At 42.1% G+C, this 21,302-nt stretch overlaps 1 protein-coding gene across 3 annotated transcripts; it reads right to left on the bottom strand.

The window, feature by feature from the left end:
- Positions 1 to 860: 860 nt before the first annotated feature.
- On the bottom strand, positions 861 to 16,055 carry LOC124031617 (SAM pointed domain-containing Ets transcription factor-like). Of its 3 annotated transcripts, none has more exons than XM_046343084.1 (6): positions 15,749 to 16,055; positions 5,189 to 5,666; positions 3,550 to 3,747; positions 3,117 to 3,164; positions 2,681 to 2,815; positions 861 to 2,542 (listed from the first exon to the last, which is right to left on the bottom strand). In XM_046343084.1, exons 2-6 carry the CDS (start codon positions 5,652 to 5,654, stop codon positions 2,364 to 2,366), a joined length of 1,026 nt encoding a protein of 341 aa, XP_046199040.1. In that variant the 5' UTR covers positions 5,655 to 5,666; positions 15,749 to 16,055; the 3' UTR covers positions 861 to 2,363. The 3 variants fall into 3 exon arrangements, with proteins under 3 accessions (XP_046199040.1, XP_046199039.1, XP_046199042.1); XM_046343083.1 differs by having other exon boundaries at positions 15,636 to 16,055; XM_046343086.1 differs by lacking the exon at positions 15,749 to 16,055 and adding an exon at positions 6,796 to 6,933.
- Positions 16,056 to 21,302: the final 5,247 nt, after the last annotated feature.

Consider the following 21,302-nt stretch of genomic DNA (forward strand, 5'->3'; position numbering starts at 1 on the left):
GACATTTGTGCATCTATAACTTACTCACTCATCATTATTCACGATTTATTCAGGATTATTCATAATCATGGTAGCACCCACATTCATGTAGAAGTATTTAGAAATATATTAATATTATATTCTTATTTTCAATATAAATGACCCCAAAAGGGTCATATTGGATTTTGTGGAAATGCAGGAAATGTGCTTTAGATAAATTCTGAGGGAGGACCTCCAGACCCCCCACCAGGTTATGTCCCCCCCACTTCTAAAACCAAAGTTGTCCCCCTGTATAAGATATACACACAAGGTGTGAATGAGGCTTTAGTTTAGACTGGATTGTATGCTCAGACGAATATATCCAGTTAGCTGGAACTATGCAGGGCACCAAGAATGTGCTTGAGATTGTAATAATACATGGGGACAACAAGACACGAGCCCAAGTCAGCCACCTACGATTCCCCACATTGCAGCTTCTTGTCATTGTTGGTAGCTTGACTGTTCAGAATCATAACACCACACGGCCATCTACCTCATCGATGCAAGCTCATCATTTCCGTGACGTTGTCAGCCAACCCGTTTATATATGGAACTTTCCTTCTATAAAGAACCATGCTCATAAGGTTCTAAATGGAGCCTGTATGGTGCTCTAAAGAACCCGTTCCTAATGTTTTATAAAGAAGCATAAAAAGGTTCTATATAGCACCAAAAAAAGGGTTCTGCTATGGTTACATCCCTTTTTGGGGCAATATAGAACCCTTTTTTATGGTTTCGATATAGAACCTTCACGGAGACTGCTTCTATAAAGAACCTTTCTCAATCTCAGTGGTTCTTTGTAGAAACCATACATGGGTTTTTATTCTGGATTAAAAGCCACAATATACGGTTAAAATGCAATCGTTTTTATTATTGTGTTTATTAACAAGTTCAATCAGGTGTGGTAGCTCTGGAACGGCTGGGGGTCCCTGAGGAGAGAATTGAGAACTACTGACTTATAGTCAACCATTCTCAGTTGACACAAGGCCATACGTGAGTCTTTCACAAGACACTGTCACTGACCATAGTCGTACATAACATGTCATAAATAGCGTAACACAACAGATTAGATCAAGTGGAAGGACACTCACTCACGGTTGCACAAAAAGAGCTGTGAGCAAAGTCCCAAAGTATTTGAATGAGCTGCTGCTGCTACATGTACATTTTTTTGAACCTCAAAGAACCATTGAAGGGCTCCAAGGGCTCTTTGGGTCATTATGGTTCCACATAGAACCAGCACCCTTACCAAAAACCCCTCGGGGAACCCACATTTTTTTATTGTATACTTCATAGAATTCAACAGAATTGGTAATGATCAATTATGAGATTGGTGATGCTGCTTGTTTTCAAGAATTGAACCTGTATTGCAATGGTAAAGATGGCGGAGGATACAGTTTTTGATGTAGATATTCCGATCTATATTTTTTTGGTTACATTTCAAATAAAAATTGCTATTACAATTAAACGCAAGCAAAAGGTACAGAGCATATGACATATATGGTAATATACAGTGGTCTGGTGCTTTCTAGATGTTTTCTACGGCAAGGTGGCAAACCAACGGCTTTTACCAGTCAGTTACAGACTTTGACTGCATGAGTTTATTATGAGGGGGTTGTTGCTGCACTCCCATTCGGGTTCAGCGAAATGCTCTTTTGTAAAAGCCTTTCGGGAGAGTTCCGAAGTGTGCCATGTGAATAATAAAATTTAAAAAACCTGTGAGCTGTTTGCCTTTCTGGGTGACAGCCAAAAGCCAGAGCTGAACCCTATAGCTGAAGCAAAACTCATAACCACATTCCCAGAGGAATGAGTAGAACAGGCAACCAGGGAAGACCAGTCTGTAACGAGCACAAGCAGACTGTTCTTCGACCTACACACAGCAGGTACATAAATGTTAAAGGTATAACTGTGGGCAATGGCAATTTCTCTTCCTTATGTTTGATGCCAATCAAATGTTGTCTTCCGGTGTTTTAAGATACGGGTTATTGATTAAATGATATAATAGGAAAAAGGACAGGCAGATCGTGCAAATGAAAAAGGCAGTTCAAAGGTTGTTTTTTTTCTTTCTTTGTTGTTTTGTGGTTTTGAAGAGGAATCAGCCCAGAGAAAAAGCACTTTCATTTTAGTCTCAAGTTTCTTCTCTGCATTATAAAAAGCGAAATATTCATTTGCCAACTTTGACTGCTGACACTTACTGGCAAAGGCTGGCAAAGGCTATGTGTACTTACAGGGGTTGGTCAGTGCATGCTTGTTAGTTTCACCCCTTTTCAGCTTGGTGTTGGTGTAATGTACAAGTGCAAGGTGTGATCGTGTGGCCCTTTGTTTGGAGACCTCTGTCCTCCTCCGTCCCCTCATACTGGGTGGACAAACTGATAGACCAGTCTCTGGGAGACATCAGGCTTGCGGATGATGCCCTTCTTATAGTACTGCCGTATGGAGCGGCTCAGCTTGTCGTAGTTCATCGCTGGACGGTTCTTCCTCAGTCCCCAGAGTCTCGCAACGTGAGCAGAGTCTTCGATTTTGAAAATACCTGACAGACAGCAGAGTGAGATTAGATATGGATTACTTTGTCACTGCATTAAATTGTCATTCTCCGTCTTTAAAAACAAAAAATGCTTCTGAACTAATCCCATCAGTTCTTGGCGGTCACACAGTCTGTCCTGCTCACCTTTCTCCTTGTTGAGCCAGCGGATACAGCGTCCGTAGTTGTGGGGTTTGAGGAGCAGCTCTCTGAGGAACTGCCACAAGTGGATGGGCTGGCCTGAGCATGACGAGTCTGCCTCCAACCACAGCTCCTCTCCGCCTGCACAGAGGGATGAGCTATGAACACACGCGCGCATCCTCCCCCTTCCCCCCCACACACACACACATATTTTCTAACAAAACTGCACTATACATGACCCTCTGGTCTTCTTCCTAGGAGCTATGAACCCACACAACTGCCACTACTCCTTCCCAAGGGCCATGAACACTCTGGCCCTCCAATTTGTAAGTCGCTCTGGATAAGAGCGTCTGCTAAATGACTTAAATGTAAATGTAAATGTAAATGAGATTCATGTCACTTTCTTTCCTAACAAAGCTAATAAAGTAGAGGCTAAACCTACCTGTGATTTTGCTGTCTCCAACGGAACACCTCTCTTTCATCCAGGCAGCTGTAGAGAGGGAAAGAAGGGAGAGAAAGAGAGAGATGTATTGTTGTATTGTTTGAACAGAATGATAAAAGCTTCATTATCCTGAGGAGAAAACAGTAGTAAACTACAGTTTGTGCAGAATGTCTGTCTAAACCAGTCATCAGGGCCAGCCTCATGCATAAGCAACAAAAGTGATCACTTGGGGCCCCCGCAAATATATATATTTTTTAAATCATTGCCGAATAACGACCAGGCTCGCAGAGCATGTGTTTAGGGGAACTGACCTTCAGAGGGCCCCAATTGATTTTGTTAGTCTTTCTCACTCATCTATCATATTAACATGGCATAAGCTTAGGGCCCCCAAAAGTCTAATGGCCCTGCCAGTCATACAGCTATTATAACACACCTGACTTCCAGATGTCCAGGTGGGCGTGCAGGGTGTCTCCACACTGAGGGGACCTCTGCCTGAAGTCCTCTTCACTCATGGCACACAGGTCTTTTCCAGCGAGCTCCTGGAAGGCCTTGCCGGCCTGAGGCAGTCTATACAGGTGCTCTGTCCACAGCAACCACTTCTGGACGTTCCCCGAGCTCCACTCTATGGGGTCTGGGGATAACAGATAAGAACGGTCGCAATAACACTCTATTTTGAATTGTCCCCTATACATCTATTGATGTTGAACAAATTATTAGCAAACTAGCAGTACCATTTACTGTAAATGTCAACTGCATGTCTGTTGGCCTGCAATAGGGAGGGATCTATTCAGGATAGAGGGTTACCAAAACAACCATGAACACAGTGGAGACCCTAGATGTGTGTGCTCCCCACACTGTAGAATCAGTTTATCTCTGGTCACACACACACACACACACACACACACACACACACACACACACACACACACACACACACACACACACACACACACACACACACACACACACACACACACACACACACACACACACACACACACACACACACACACACACACACAGAGTGCAATCAAATGCTGTCAATCAGAGGCCAATTACTGTCTTCACCATAAAGTGTTTATTTGCCTTGTCTTTTCTCTGCGAGCTTCGCTCTGGGTGAACTCTAATCGCAGGCGTGGCCTAGGGAGAATGGTGGTTTGCATAAGGTGGGGTACTGTTCTGTTGTGTACAATCATTTTCATCAGTTGAAACGCACCACGAGGCCACATTTTGGATACAGCGGTAGCAGCAGGAGGAGAAGAAGTAGGGTCTCTGTGATGAAAGGGTGTGACTGACAGAAGACATCTTACAGTACACACAGTACTGTATGCCCTTGACCTGCTGTTTACTTTGCCAGATGAACAGACCTCACCCATGCACTGTGTACACGGCTGTTGGCAGGCAAGCAGTACCGTCATTCCCACTAGGTCCTGTTGGGTATTTGTTAAACACATGCAAAGGTTGGGATTATACAGATCCTGGAGCAAACAAGCATGACTTGCGTCAGCGAGACATAGTTCATCATTAAGAGCTGTCATCCATCTCATTATCATATTGCGGCAGGCGGATTCTGCAGATGTGTCTGCTCTGAATCAATATATCAATACCTTGTGTCAATACCTGATTGGACAGTATGCATGAATAGGCTAGAATGAATGGCTCTGGTGTTTTTCATGCTCATGAAAGGGAGACAGGATCATGCAGTAGAGGCAGCCAGAGATGAAGAATTAGGAAAAAGTGTAAAGTCTCTCAGTCCACGGACTATGGCTCATCAAGCCGAGTGGTTGGAGGCCCCCCCGCACCTATCTGACTCAGAGAAGACACGTTTCAAAGGCGGAAGACATGTTTTAGCTGTACAGGTGTACTGCATTCAGTTGTACAACTGACTAGGTATCCCCCTTTCCCTTTTCCAAAATATGGACAGCACAGAACGCTGATGTGACAAGGATCAATTAATCCTACATAGAATCGGTACCCACCACAAAACATATCTTTTAAACAGGAATGTCTATTCTACTAACTCCACTAATTCTAGCACGAGAGTGGCCGTTTGCTACTGTAACAGTACCTACCTGGGATGATGTTGAGCAGCTTGCAGGCCGTCTCGATGTCCTTCAGCACCTCCCCGACCACCATGCTTTGGACCTGCTCCAGGGATCGCTCCTCCTCCTGGCCCTCCAGCCCCGGGGAGAGCCCCAGGGCCTGGCTGTCGATGACGGGGCACTGCTCTGGCTCCTCACGGTGCTCGGTCCTGGTTATGGGAAGAGGCACGGGACAAGCCTGACCCGAGGAAGCCTCGCTCACCTTCACCAGCCAGGTGGAGTCCTCGGTGAAGAGCATGTCGAAGCAGGACAGGTGAAGGCCCGGAAGGCCGCGATGCTCAAGAGCCTCCATGCAGGGCTTGGTGTCCTCCATCTCCCAGGCCATACCAGCCTCTGCACCTGTCCTGTCTCCCAAGGGGCTTTCAGGCAGACCTAGGCGGGACGGAAACAATGGGCTGCTGCCCTCTGATGATAGACTCTCCCCTGGACTCGACATGGCTGCTGCCTCCTTGTGAGGGAAGAAGAATGGATATTTAGTTTACAATAGTCATAAAGATTTGCCAATTTCAATAATGTGATAGTACCAACAGTATTTCCTATTTGATATGTTAATATATTGTGTGTGTGGAGATCAGTGGTGTAAAGTACTTAAGTAAAAATACTTAAGTACGACTTAAGTAGTGTTTTAGGGTATCTGTACTTCACTTTTACTATTCATATTTTTAGCAACATTTACTTTTACTTCACTACATTCCTAAAGAAAATGACTTTTTACTCCATACATTTTCCCTTACACCCAAAAGTACTTGTTACATTTCGACAGGAAAAGGTCCAATTCACACGCTTATCAAGAGAACATCCCTGGCCATATCTACTGCCTCTGATCTGGCGGACTAGGTAAACACAAATGCTTTGTTTGAAATTATGTCTGAGTGATGGAGTGTGCCCCTGGCTATCCGGCAATAAAAACAATTTTAAAAGATTGTGCCGTCTGGTTATACTTTTACTTTTACTTTTGATACTTAAGTACATTTTAGCAATTCCATTTACAGTTGATACTTGAATATATTTAAAACCAAATACGTTTTTTACTTTTACTAAAGTAGTATTTTACTGGATGAATTTCACTTTTACTTGAGTCATTTTATATCAAGGTATCTTTACCTTTACTCAAGTACGACAATTGAGTACTTTTTCCACCACTAGTGGAGATACAGGGCATTGACCACATTCACACAGTTCATGACGGCATAATGAAAACCAGCCGTTTGCCATCAAACTTGGTATGATCCTGCAACACCTGTGTGCTATGTGGATCACTATCTGACAACTTCCCATAGCCAACTTGTTGACCCAGGGTAAACAAGTGTTTCTTCATTTGTGTGGGAATGAGCAGAATCAAGCTCTAGTTCTCTTTCCTATATCCAATTCAGTTTGATGTAAGACTGGAAAACATGAATACTTATTTCACTGAAAACCCTGTAAAGAAAGTGTAACCAGTGACCTACGTGAATATCATGATAGCCAAACTGTAATAACCTCTTGGAATTAGTCAAATTCGACTTAAGAAGTATTAATTTTTTTAAACAACATTATACAGTAGATGATGTTCTTGCAGTAAATCAAAAGCACAATACCTTCAAGAAACTATACCTTCGCGCCCAAAGCTCCGGCTGCTAAACGTGCAACAGTTTCGAAAACGTTATGAAAGCCCATCAGAGGGACTGCGGGTGTGACTCCTCCAGAGTGATGCACAGTGAACAGAACAGAAACTGAGGTGAGAGCATGTTTGCAGAGGCTCTTTAAATGTGTCCTGAGTCAAGTGAAGACACAGGGGGAATGACCCTTTAGAGAGTGCACAGAACCAGCAGGGCAGGCATGGGGCAAAATGGATTGCACTGAGTCTCTTACTTGTGGGTCAGTGGCCCAGAATGGGTGGTGACTTGGGGGTAGGTGACTTGTATTGAGGCCTAAAGCGGTACGACCGCCTGCCTTTTCCTTTCAAGGTGCCGTCTCCACAGCCCTCTGGCTCCACTGTCAGCTGGAATTTTTAATCAAATGAAAGAAAGATAGTGTGGAGGAGAAGACACCTCAAATGTAGTATGATGTTGGGCCAGTGTTGTTGTCTGCTAAGGAACAGTCCCATAAGAATTTGGAGGAATTTGTACTTCTTGTGTCAATTCACTCCGTTTACATACACGCTGGTTTCAAGGGTTTTGCCCTGCCTCATGTAAAGCGGCCCAAAGTTATTCCTCACCATGTGACCTGAACAGGAAAAACGCCTTTCCTTAGAAACTTTCCACACAGCTGCAATACGACTGGCATCAGAGTGGCATCCTAAGTCAACATCAGAGGTTGTCAGCTGTACCACTGACCAGTGTAATCTCAGGATGACCTCACTTATGGTTCACAGTGTACCTGGCTACCTGCTGCCACAGGTGGTAAATGGGAAGAAACTTAGCTGTCATAGAGACAGGGGTTATCAGTAGTTGTGCCGTGGTAAAAGACGCCTGCTATCGCACAGCACATGTTCAAGGAGAGACATGGTTTGTTTGCCCAGATAGACTGTAAGCCACTGTATTCATAAAACAGCTATAACACTATTGTGCCACACCCAGCAACTGCAATCCACACCATCTATATTTATGTTGATCAATTGTTCCACTTGTTATATGGTTGTTTTTCAAAGAAACTAAGAAAGTGATTGAACTGATCAGACTTTGAATATTCCTCGGGGTGAGGATACGGCTACTTTAGCGTTGCAACAATGATCCTTGCGGGAACACAGTTGACAGACTGTACCAGTCCTATTAACCCTAAAGGAAATTAAGTTATCCTTTCCAAAAGAGCCCTCATCTCTCTCTCTCTCTCTCTCTCTCTCTCTATTCTCCACATCTCCAAACCCCTCCCCATTCCTCCTTTTATCTCCCAATTTCCCGCTAAGGGTCTGGGGATAACCCAATGTCTCTTCTCTTCATCAGGAGTCAGATTAAAAAGCGCCAGGCGGTGTACCGGCCAGCCTGCTGTGTGTCCACTCTCCTCTGTAACAGCTTGCGCTAAGCCCATTAGCCCGGCAAATTTAGCCATATTAGCTTTTTCCAAAAGGGGAGGGGACGGGAGAAAGAGGCACAAACATGCTCCCCAGGGGAAGGATTAAGGGCCTGACTGATCTCTAAATGAGTTCGGTCAAGACGGTGATATTCATTTCAGGAGAATTAGGCTTCGCTCCATTTGCTAGCCAGGCCTTAGACACACAGTCAGATGAACCATAGCCATGAAGGCAGCCATCCTCCCTGGTAACCATTTAATCACTTTTTATGTATCTTTCTTATATTTTTGTTGACGTTCTCTGTAATCAAAGCATGGATGAGTCTCTCTGTATCAGACTGAGAAATTAAACGGCAGCACCATGGCAATGTTCCTCAGGTGGTAACATTTTGGTCACATTCCTAACGTGTGATTCAAAATTGTGTTCAGAATCTAAAATAACACCTAGGTTTTTTAGCTGGTGTTTTATTTTTATTGCCAGGGAATTCAAATGTGCGGCTAGATTCCCTCGCTGTGCTTTGGCTCCAACAATAAGTACATCGGTCTTGTCTTGATTTAGCTGGAGGAAGTTGTGAGCCATCCACGTATTTAAATCACACTAATACTAATAACTCATCCGTGGAGCTAAAAATCCTCTGGTGCCGAAGAAATGTATCGTCTGTGTAGCAGTGAAAATCGATGCTGTGCTTTCTGATAACACTGCCATTTTTTCAGGAACAGGAGTTGAATACTCTGACTGCTATATATTCTGTAAAACAACCTTTGAAACCAAAGAGTGCATCAGTAATAGATATAGGGAGACACAACAGTCACCAGATTTCACTTGTTGAGTTCTCTCCCTGTGCACTTCCAAAGAAAGGGCTCCCTTGTTTGATTTTGGAGTTAAAGAAGTATATACAGTCAGGTGTGACTGTTTGCTGTGTGTGTCTGGTTTAAAGAGAGATTTGTGGCTCTATTCAATCAGATCTGCTTTAGTTGACATCTGCATAGCGGATGCAACAGCTGTCAAATCCACACGAGGCTCCTGGCATTATACCTAAAGCGGGCATTGCCATTAACAGCACGGAGTCACATTATGAGAAATCCCATGCAGCCTTGTTCACAAGTTCAAAGTTTGAACACTACACTAAACTGAAATGTAGGATTATCTACACCTCCATTAGGCTGATGGAAACATTTTTTTTGTATCCCCTTCTTCTCCCCAATTTTGTGATATTCAATTGGGATCCAATTATGATCTTGTCTCATCGCTGCAACTCCCCAACGGGCTCGGGAGATGGCGAAGGTCGAGTAATGCATCCTCCGAAACATGACCCGCCAAGCAGCGCTTCTTAACCCGGAAACCAGCCACACCAGTGCTACAGCACCTACATTTAAATGTGTCTACCATGTCCACAGTGTGTCCGGATTCCCTTTTCCCGCGGTACATTCAAATGCCAGTATGCATTCTACAAATGGTGGAATAGGCAAAACATCATAATAACGCAACAACAACGGATGGGAGTAGCTAAATACTGTAGCTAACTAACTTGGTGTCCCAAGTGGCACAGTGGTCTAAAGCACTGCATCAAGGTGTCACTATAGAAACGCTGCTTCGAATTCAGGCTGTATTGGGTGTCCCATAGGACGGTGCACAATTGGCCCAAAGTTGTCTGGGTTTGGCTGGTATAGGCGGTCATTATAAATAAGAATTTGTTCTTAACTGACTTGCCTAGTCAAAGGTTAAATAAAAACATTTAAAATATGTAAACTAGCCAGCTGACATCTGTAGCAAGCAATGCTAAAGGGATTGCAAACGGGTTAGCATAACTCTAGCCAAACAATTCTAGGAACGTATTTACTCCATTCGGTCGCAAAACAACGTATTCTGCAGTCTAGTGGGAGTAGTGCTGATGACGTCATCCACTGTATGGGCTTTCCGATTGTGTCCAGGCTGAGAAGAAAACCGAACACAATGCATACTTGGCAGCCTCAAGAAGTGGTCAGCCAGCTCTGAACACAATCAGACCACAAAGTGACTTTTGTGCGTCTAGACCCGTCTTTTCAATGCGTTCTTCGTATTCTGATAGCGGAAGTGGTGTGTAAGTGTCAAGTGTAGACATGACCTAAGTGAACGGTTTCTTTGTGTGCCTCGCTGTTTTGCAGTTGTTGTAACATGGGACCATTTTCACCTGTAATGCAGGTGCATTGGCATCAGGCCAGGTTCTTCAGAGAGGAACACCCTTTTGAGTGGGTGGCTACAGTTACCTATAGGGGTGTGCCAACCTGAAAATACTGGTATTCATAATCGTAGGACTATTAGTAATTGACAGTTAATAGTCGGATCGGATGATACTTGTGATCGGAAAACACACAAGTGTTTTAATATGCCTAAAATAGATGTTGGCAAAATACCAATCTCTCTGCGAGATAAACAGCAGATTATGAGCAGCGCGTGGAGGGGTTTGTGTCCTCAATTTGCAGCAAGCAGTTTGCTGTCACTCATTCAGAATGCGCATCCACGTTGAATCTTTTCTCCGTGCCCTCGCCCCGCTTCCGTTAGATACAGTACACTGCACATTGATAGCTTGAGCAAACGTCCTACCCATTTGATTTATTATAACAGCAGGAAGCAGCAAGAAATGATCAAACCGAAACATGCAAGGAGAAGTGGTTAGTTGAAAATATGAAGCGAATCCAGTGGATTTTAGAAATACAGCTTTGCTCTATCCAATCAGAGCAGCTAGATCAACGCACAGCCCGCCCTTCTATATACAGACAGCCAGACTAACCAGTTGAGTTATTTAGACCACGTAGCACCTTGCATTTTATTGAAAGATCTGTACCGGGTCTGGCAACCGAAAAGTACTTTTTCCCCGATCACGGATAGGCTAATAACAAAAAAATATTAGCCTACACATTGCCCATATCTGTTAAAATACTTGTTTTGTTCGATTAGGCTACTCGGTACACCATACTTTTCACCTTTTCCAAATGCTCACAGAACACTCAATCTTGACAGAATATTATCCTTTAAGAACTACACACGCACGTTTTGAGTGTTTAGTGCTATTGAGCAGCTGTACCCTTAATATTTCCTATCTCTAAAGAGGCCGTTGCTACATGCTCAAGTGCTGCTGTGTTATGGTTTGGGTAGCAGCCAAACCAAACCATTGTTACTTTTATGATAAATGTACAGTGCCTTCAGAAAGTATTCACACCCCTTGACCTTTTTCACATTTTGTTGTGTTACAGTCTGCATTTAAAATGGATTACATTTAGATTTTTTTGTCACTGGCCAACACACACAACCACATAATATCAAAGTGGAATTATGCTTTTGTCTACATTTTTTTTAAAGTTGATAAAAATGTTTAATCTGAAATATCTTGAGTCAATAAGTATTCAACGCCTTTGTTACGGCAAGCCTGAATAAGTTAAGGAGTAAAAATGTGCTTAAAAACTGTTAGGATCTGCCCCTTTTTTCAATTTTCGCCTAAAATGACATACCCAAATCTAACTGCCTGCAACTCAAGGCCTTGAAGCAAGGATATGCATTTTCTAGGTACCATTTGAAAGGAAACACTTTGACGTTTGTGGAAATGTGAAAGGAATGTAGGAGAATATAACACATTAGAGCTGGCAAAAGATAATACAAAAAAACAACAAAAAATGTTATTTTGTAAATGTTTTGTACCATCATCTTTGAAATGCAAGAGAAAGGCCATAATGTATTATTCCAGCCCAGCTGCAATTTAGATGTTGGCCTCGAGATGACAGCAGTGTATGTGCAAACTTTTAGACTGATCCAATGAACCATTGCGTTTATGTTCAAAATGTTGTCTCAAGACTGCCCAACTGTGTCAGGATTTGGCCAGGGTTGTTCCGGTTTTTGGTCACTAGATGCCCCCATTGTGCCTTTTGACCTTTTGTTTTCCCTTGATCCCCATTATTATTTGCACCTGTGCCTCGTTTCCCCTGATTGTATTTAAACCCTTTGTTTTCCTCAGTTCTTTGCTCTGTGTTTGTATGTTAGCACCCAGCCCTAGTACTCTGTGAACTCTTGTTGATCCCGGTGGACTCTTGTGGAATTCTGTTTTTTTTGTTCTTGTTTGTTTGTTTTTGAGTATCTTTTGAGGCTTTTTGTGCTATACCTTCCACCTTGTGGATTTACCTTTTTTGTCTTGGAGGATTACCTTTGTTCTTGTGGAATTCCTTTTGAGGTTGTGGAGTTACATGTTTTCCTGAAGAACTTAACTTTTTACTTCATTAAATACACCATCTCAAGTACTGCTGTGTCTGCCTCATCTTCTGGGTTCTGCCGACTATTCGTGGCTCAGTTGGTTAAGTGACTGTTTCTCACTCCGGAGACCCGGGTTCATAACCGGGTCCTGACAAAATGTGCCTAATTTGTTTATTATTAACGTTTCATGTTCAAAACTGTGCACTGTCCTCAAACACCAATGAAGTGAAAAAGAAAGCCAAGTTAACAAACAGATTCCCGACCATTTCGAATCCCACCGTACCTTCTCCACTATGCAAACTGGTTTCAGAACTGGTCATGGGTGCACCTCAGCCACGCTCAAGGTCCTAAATGATATCATAACCGTCATCGATAAGAGACATTACTGTGCAGCCGTATTTATCGACCTGGCCAAGGCTTTCGACTCTGTCAATCACCACATTCTTATTGGCAGACTCAACAGCCTTGTTTTCTCAAATGATTGCCTCGCCTTGTTCACCAACTACTTCTCTGATAGAGTTCAGTGTGTCAAGTCGGAGGGCCTGTTGTCCGGACCTCTGGCAGTCTCTATGGGGGTGCCAGAAGGTTCAATTCTCAGTCCGACTCTCTTCTCTGTATACATCAATGATATCGCTCTTGCTGCTGGTGATTCTCTGATCCACCTCAACGCAGACGACACCCTTCTCTATACTTCTGGCCCTTCTTTGGACACTGTGTTAACTAACCTCCAGACGAGCTTCAATGCCATACAACTCTCCCGTGGCCTCCAACTGATCTTAAATGCAAGTTAAACTAAATGCATGCTCTTCAAACGATCACTGCACGCACCTGCCCGCCCGTCCAGCATCACTACTCTGGACGGCTCCGACTTAGAATATGTGGATAACTAAAAATACCTAGGTGTCTGGTTAGACTGTAAACTCTCCTTCCAGACTCACATAAAGAATCTCCTATCCAAAACGAAATCTAGAATCAGCTTCCTATTTCGCAACAAGGTACTAAAGTAGTACTGCAAACAATGTGGTATAGCAATTCACTTTTTGTCCTGAATACAAAGTGTTACATTTGGTGCCAATCCAATACAACAGATTACTGAGTACCACTCTCCATATCTTCAAGCACTGTGGTGGCTGCATCATGTTATGGAGATGCTTGAAATCGTTAAGGACTAGGGAGTTTTTCAGGATAAAAAATAAACGGAATGGAGCTGAGCACAGGCATAATCCTAGAGGAAAACCTGGTTCAGTCTGCTAGTAGATTCATTCACCTTTCAGCAGGACAATAACCTAAAACACAAGGCCAAATCTACACTGGAGACAGTGATTGTACCTGGGTGGCCAAGTTACAGTTTGGACTTAAATCTGCTTGAAAATCTATGGCAAGATCTGAAAATGGTTGTCTAGCAATGATAAACAACCAATTTGACAGAGCTTAACGAATTTTGAAAAGAATAAAGGGCAAATATTGCGCAATCCAGGTGTGGAAAGCTCTTAGAAAGAAAGACTCACAGCTGTCATCGCTGCCAAATGTAATTATCTAATCAAGATACATTGGTGTTTTATTTTTCATGTGTTTTTTATAAATGTTAGAATATTTCTTCCACTTGGACATTACAAGGTATTTTGTGTAGATTGTTGACAATCCCACTTTGTAACACAACAAAATGTGGAAAGAGTCAAGGGGTGTGAATACATTCTGAAGGCACTGTAAATCCATCAGGCACCTGTGCCATTCTGGTCGTCCACCAAGGGGAGGGTTTTGGATAATGCCATATTTCTCGTTTTTATTACCTCAGGGAATCCTTCACTATCTATAATTGGCAAGATACCTTTCATGTACTGGCAGATAAATTGGTCTGTGGTCACATTTGTGATCAGTCTCTCCTTTTTTCCCTGTACTCCCTGTTCCCTCATGACTGCACGGCCAGGCACGACTCCAACACCATCATCATTTGGGGTGGCAGGGTAGCCTAGTGGTTAGAGTGTTGGACTAGTAACTGGAAGGTTGCAAGTTCAAACCCCCAAGCTGACAAGGTACGAATCTGTCGTTCTGCCCGTGAACAGGCAGTTAACCCACTGTTCCTAGGCTGTCATTGAAAATAAGAATTTGTTCTTAACTGACTTGCCTAGTTAAATAAAGGTAAAAATAAAATTAAGTTTGCAGATGACACAGCATTGGTAGGCCTGATCGCTGACAATGACGAGACAGCCTATAGGGAGGAGGTCAGAGACCTGGCCATGTGGTGCCAGGACAACAATCAATATGTCAACTGCACGGCCTTTGACCGCAAGGCACTACAGAGGGTAGTGCGAATGGCCCAGTACATCACTGGGGCCATGATTTCTGCCATCCAGGACCTCTATACCAGGTGGTGTCAGAGGAAGGACCTAAAAATTGTCAAAGACCCTAGTCATAGATTGTCCTCTCTGCTACCGCACGGCAAGTGGTACCGGAGCACCAAGTCCTAGAGGCTTCTAAACAGCTTCTACCCCCAAGCCATAAGAATCCTGGACACCTAATCAAATGGCTACCCAGACTATTTGTATTGCACCCTCTCCCCTTCTTTTACACCACGGCTACTTTGTTGTTATCATCTATGCATAGTGTCACTTTAATAACTTTAATACATGCACATATTACCTCAAGTAACCGGTGCCCCCGCACATTTACTCTGTACAGGTACCCGTCTGTGTATATTCTCACTATTGTTATTTTACTGCTGCTTTTGAATTACTTATTAATTTTATTTCTTATTCTTATCTCTATTTTTTTGTTAGGGGCTCGTAAGTAAGCATTTCACTGTAAGGTCTTCTAATCCAATTTGAAATTGATTGACAAACATCAGAAGTACTCAGACAGGTGCAATGTTGCAGAGTTGGAGCATACAGATTCTCTAGTACCTTTATGTTGAATAAAATACAATACAATAAAATGAAATTCCACATCGATGCTGTATGACAGGGAATTATAATATTTTATCAGCATAAGACCTGCATCTTTATAAAATGTAACCCCATATACCTTTGAAGTTATCTTATGGGGTAAAGTAATTTTCTTTCAGAAATGTTAAATTAAGACCAATGCAGAGCGAACAGCACCTGATAAATTACTAATAAGAACACACCTTGGAAACAATTATGTGGCTTTTTCATCCATACACACAGACTCCACAAAAAGTACATCCTGTCTACCTGTCCGACTCCTTACCTGGGCCAAGGTGTGCTGGCCTCTGGGTGGTCTCAGGCAGGGCTGAGACTGGTGCTGAGTGTAGACAATACAGGACCCCAACAGGTGTAAGGTAGACTTGTGGTGATGATTACCTCTAGTCCAGTTAGCTCAGATTCCAGTCTCTTCTGTCAGTCTGCAGGTGTCTGGTGTTTTATGATGGGCCAGGAGATGCTCCAGGCAGGCGAGCAGGTTGACAGCAGGTAGGGAAAGCAGGCCTATAAGTAACCCAGAAGACTGATGAAGAATCCTCTACCTGGGGGCCTGAGGCAGTCTACTAGTCTCTGCTGGATCTTCAAAGGTGCAGACTTATAAAGGCGCAGCCCAAAAGCACACTAAGGCTAACTAATGCTATCAGTGACAATGTACCTGCTGTGGGTGTGACAGAGGGAGAGTGAGAGTGTGTGAAGGAATTCCAGTACCATTGACTGCAGGTCATATTTATACTAGGGCAGCCTTGTTTACCTAAGCACACACAGTCTGTGTGTATGTGTATGTGTGTAACACACATAACACAAAGTAATTTCTCAACCCTGTTAGTACAACGGCATCTGATCTTTGTTCAAAGTATGTGGGTGTCTGAGTGTCCATGACAGCTTCCTGTTTAATCTGGAAGTTTCTGTACAGGTTAAGTGAAATTTCATGGGGAAATAGACTACGTCAGTTTGAAAAATGATTCAGGTGGTTAGAAAATGATACATGAAAATAGTTATAGTAGTTATTTTGATGTAAAAAAAAAATGCAGTTGTCATCTTTACTTGAATGTAGTTAGTACTTTATTCTACTTCACATGTCCAACCATCTTGGGGAATGAATTCAACATAGATATTACACTGAACAAAAATATAAACGTAACATGAACGTAAAGGCCCATGTTTCATTAGCCAAAATAAAATATCCCAGAAATGTTCCAAACATACAAAAAGCTTATTTCTCAAAAAAATGTGGCACATTATTTGTGCCAAAATAATTTATCCCACTTTGTAACACAACAACATTTGTGCTAAAACGTTGACACACTAAAATTTGTGCAATTGTTTTGGGAGCAATAAGCTTTTTGTGAGTATGGAACATTTCTGGGATCTTTTAATGTGTGTTTTAGTGATCATTTCTCCTTTGCCAAGATAATCCATCCACCTGACAGGTGTGACATATGAAGAAGCTGATTAAACAGCATGATCATTACACATGTTCACCTTGTGCTGTGACAATAAAAGTCCACTATAAAATGGACAGTTTTGTCACACAACACAATGCCACAGATGTCTCCAGTTTTGAAGGAGCGTGCAATTGGCATGCTGACTGCAGGAATGTCCATCAGAGCTGTTGCCAGATAATTTAATGTTAATTTCTCTACCATAAGCCACCTCCAAAGTTGTTTCAGAGAATTTGACAGTACGCCCATCGTGACATGGGTTATGGTATGGGCAGGCATAAACTACGGACAATGAACACAATTGTCTTTTATCAGTGGCAATTGAAATGCACAGAGATACCTTGATAAGATCCTGAGGCCCATTGTCGTACCATTCATCACCATGTTTCAGCATGATAATGCATGTCGCAATGAATCTGTGTCGCTGACAAAAGGCAACACTATACCTTAAAGATGCAGTCTGGGATCTTAAGCACAAACAATGTTTAACATATTCTATGAATTGGATTAGCATTATATCATACGAATTGCAACAACAAAAAAGCAGATAGTAACATATGATACAAAATGGATGACGTAGTACACACAAAACGGGGAACCGCTTTGGCTCGTGAGTACCACTTTCAAAACTACTGTCTGAAATTATACAAAAGTTCTGGAGCATCACTTTAATGACTGTACAATCTTCAGTGGATTAAGCTGTTTGTGCTGATACTGAGGATGCATCCTGTTTCCTTTCACTTACAAAACCACTGAGGAATGTGTGAAGTGTGTCATTTTCACTACATTAATTATTACTTCCCTTCACTTGCTGGCTTCAATATCTTAGGTGCCACCTACTGCTGACTGTGTATACTGGAGGTGTTGGGGGGGGAGCAAAAGACAAATTCTTCTTCTTCTTCTTTTTCTTCTTCTTCTTCTCCTGGGACCTGGACCCGTATTCATAAAGTGTCTCAGAATAGGAGTGCTGCTCTAGTATCGTTTTCACCTTTTAAATCAAAATGAATAAGATAACAAGGACAAGGGGGACCTGATTCTAGAACATCACTCCTACTCTGAGACACTTTATGAAAACGGTGCCTGATCAGGAAAAAATAAGTGGCCCTAATCCCGCCAATTATAATGTAAAGAAAGTGAATGATGACAGGTGGACTAATGTAGAAATCTTCACCTTTGGCAATACATTATGCATTCTCCCCCAAATGACAGTAGAGTATAGCTATTTCCCCCATTCATAACGTTGTGTTTGCACTGTAAGCCATTAATGAATAGTTATCAGGATTACCAGATGTTTAAAAAAATGCCACAATGCTGCTCCCTTAGCTATGGGGCTTTTGTGTTTAAGGAACAATAGGGTAACAGGACATCATTTGGTTTCATGTGTGAAATACATGAAACCATATATACACTACACATATCGACACAGATGATAAACAGCTCAAACGAAAAAATCTAGTGAATGATCTCTAATCAACTGTGCCTTTTAATCCGTAAGAGTTCATTACGCATGCAGTGTTTGAATGGAGTAATTGTGAGATTGGGAGAGGGAGTGCTGCTAGCTGAGTCACAGGATAGACACGGGGCCTTTAAAGAGACGGATCCTGGCGTGTGTTTACTGTTAAACAGACACACCAATACAAACCCACACTAACCCTGCTATTTTACATCTGCAATAATCACAGGAATCACGAAAGACGGTCTCCTCTCTCTGGACCTGTTATAATGGACCCAAGGCTGGTGAGTGAGTGAGTGAGTGAGTGAGTGAGTGTGTGTGTGTGTGTGTGTGTGTGTGTGTGTGTGTGTGTGTGTGTGTGTGTGTGTGTGTGTGTGTGTGTGTGTGTGTGTGTGTGTGTGTGTGTGTGTGTGTGTGTGTGTGTGTGTGTGTGTGTGTGTGTGTGTGTGTGTGTGTGTGTGTGTGTGCGTGCGTGTGTGTGCGTGTGTGTGTGTGGCTTATTGAATCATGAAGCAGTTAAGTGTGTGAATGAAGACTATTGGAATACTATTACAGTATATCCAGACTGAACTTGCCTGCAAAAATGATGAAATATCACGCATTGGAGCTACACTTTAAATTGGCAAATAATCCTAACCACATTCATTCAACGTTACCACAATGAGTCAAATGCCATAAAAAGAATCTCAGTTGAGCTGAGTGGTACAGGCATCACTCTCTTCTGTTTGTTTTTGGATTTGCCGACATCCCATATGAAAAAATTTGCATGGCAGTTACTTGAACCATGGGAAGAAAAGGTGTTGCTCTTAAAGCGTTTTTAGAAAACTTTTCTTTAGAATAACGTTCTCATGGTTGAGGCAAGTATTTTGGAGAGTTAAGAATTCATCAAGTTGTCACAGTTCCCAATTTACAAAACGTGAACCTTGATGTTATTTAACACACTGTAACCTCCCTCTGTGACTTCCAGGGTTGGAGCCGGTGTTTTTGGCAAGAATAATACATTCAGTTACGGGTTGATGGACTGTTCTGGCTCCTTGACTTATTTTATATGCATAGGTATTGACAATCTTCTATGAGTTGATAGAGTGAAATTAATGGGATTATGTCCTCAAATCACTTTGACTAAATGTGGTGCAACAAATTAGCCAACTAAACTGTGTTGACAAGAATGAAAACTTAATTTGGGGAATGTTTATGGTAAATGCAGTGTTGGGGCTATTAATAACATTTCAACAATATATACTGCTATGTTATGGATAAAACCCTACCCGTTAATCCAGGTAATCCATCTTTAATTGATGTGGTTGTCAGTCAGGCACACGGCTGCCAACTTTGTGAATTTCATTGCCTCCTGGCACAACCGCTAGACGGGGGATTAGGGGTCCTCCTGCAGGAACATTTGACTGTTTTAAATCTAATTTCCTGCAATTCTATGTATTTTGAAATGGCTTAGGCCATTGGCCAGGGTGGAAAATAAAACAATTCAGCTATATATGCTTTGAACATTAAATGAACACTCAAAATTGGACGACTTTGTTAATTTAAAGAAACGTTTTTTTTCGGTGATTTTGACACACAGGAGATGTTAGAAACAGTTGGAAGGAGGGATTGATCCTTGTTCTCAGGTAGAAAGTTATATGTGACACACGGGACATTGTAATATTAATGGTTGATGGCAGTGGGTAACCAAATCATAGATTGCAGTCTCCTTGTCCATGCACTACTTTCAAGGTAAGGACGCAAACATTTTGTATTTTGTAATTTGGGTAAACTATCTCTTTAAAATAGGGCTAACCTTCAACAAAAATCGAATTAATATCAATATTCAAGTGGTTTATTCCTACTAGTCAAAGATCCTTGCCATCATCTTACTCTACATAGACAAAATAGGATGTGATTATGAGTTGTGAGTACCCCTACAATCTCTGCCTAGCATGTGCAGATGGTTTGATTCTTGGAGCATTTAATATCCAATGCTTATTTGCCAAAACTGTCCATGAATGGCTGCAAAAAAATACATAGCCTCGTATAGTTCACTTTCAAAAGGCACAATTAGGCATATCAGATGACAAATATGTGATTACAACAGCAAAATTGGGAAGAAGTGGAATAATGAAATAACTGTGGGGAATAACAGTAGTTTTCTTGCTGCCAAGCACAGTAACAACCCTATATTTTAGCCCATTGTTAAGAATGAGAGTTGTTCCTCTGTTCAAACTAAATAAAGTAAATAGACAACAAAATCTCCTGAAGGAAAGATGATATACATCTCCCCCTATACCCTAACCAAATGAATGTATTGTCCCCTGTCTAGAATCAAATGTACAAATGTACAATTGTGGGTTCACAACCTGAAATTATTTGACATAGTTACAAATCAGGTCACCCTACCAAACTTCCCTGCTAAAACATACTGTAGGTCCGTCTGCTGCCTTTCCGTTGTCACAGCCTAAATGCCAATCACTAAACAAGGGGACTAACACAAGTGGGGATTAAATAGACTTCAGTAAATGCTGTCAAAAAAGATGCTTTCTGCATCAGGGATAGGGAGTAACAGCAACCTAATTTTGTTGACAACATTGTACAGTAAACTGTGCTGCTACGATGTTATCTTTCTAGAACGCCTTCTCTCTCCATTCATCTCCGCTCTCATCTTGAGGTGCGTAAAAAAGGTGCACCCAATCCAGTTGATCCCTTACATAACTAGACCAATCATAAGCGTCACAGTGCAGCAGTTCACAGTGTTGTGGCAAGACCTGACAAAGAAAGAGGTTTAAATGCAGGTGCAGATGCTCCGATTTCAAAATGATTTGCTGCACAGGTGAAAAGTGAATGAACTGACGATACAACGGACTAATTAAAAAACGGAAAAGCAGGGCTTTTCAATGTGTGAGATGTAAAAGGTGTACATCGAGAAGAGGGTGAAATGCGTGTGTCTCAAAGCCAATGCGTGAGAGTTGGCAGCTCTGAAGGCATAAAGGTGGAAAACACTCCCAAGATTTTTTTTTCTTATTAAATATTATTTTCGGGTTTCTGTACA

The sequence above is a fragment of the Oncorhynchus gorbuscha genome, linkage group LG03 (assembly GCF_021184085.1).
Source record: "Oncorhynchus gorbuscha isolate QuinsamMale2020 ecotype Even-year linkage group LG03, OgorEven_v1.0, whole genome shotgun sequence".
Lineage (NCBI taxonomy): Eukaryota > Metazoa > Chordata > Actinopteri > Salmoniformes > Salmonidae > Oncorhynchus > Oncorhynchus gorbuscha.

Bases quoted from the DNA above. Each gene is read 5' to 3' on its own strand.
- LOC124031617 (XM_046343084.1), bottom strand. From the start codon at position 5,654: ATGTCGAGTCCAGGGGAGAGTCTATCATCAGAGGGCAGCAGCCCATTG. The intron at 2,816-3,116 runs GTAGGTTTAGCC...CCCTCTGTGCAG, and splicing joins TGGAGACAGCAAAATCACAG to GCGGAGAGGAGCTGTGGTTG. The intron at 2,543-2,680 runs GTGAGCAGGACA...GCTGTCTGTCAG, and splicing joins CTGGCTCAACAAGGAGAAAG to GTATTTTCAAAATCGAAGAC.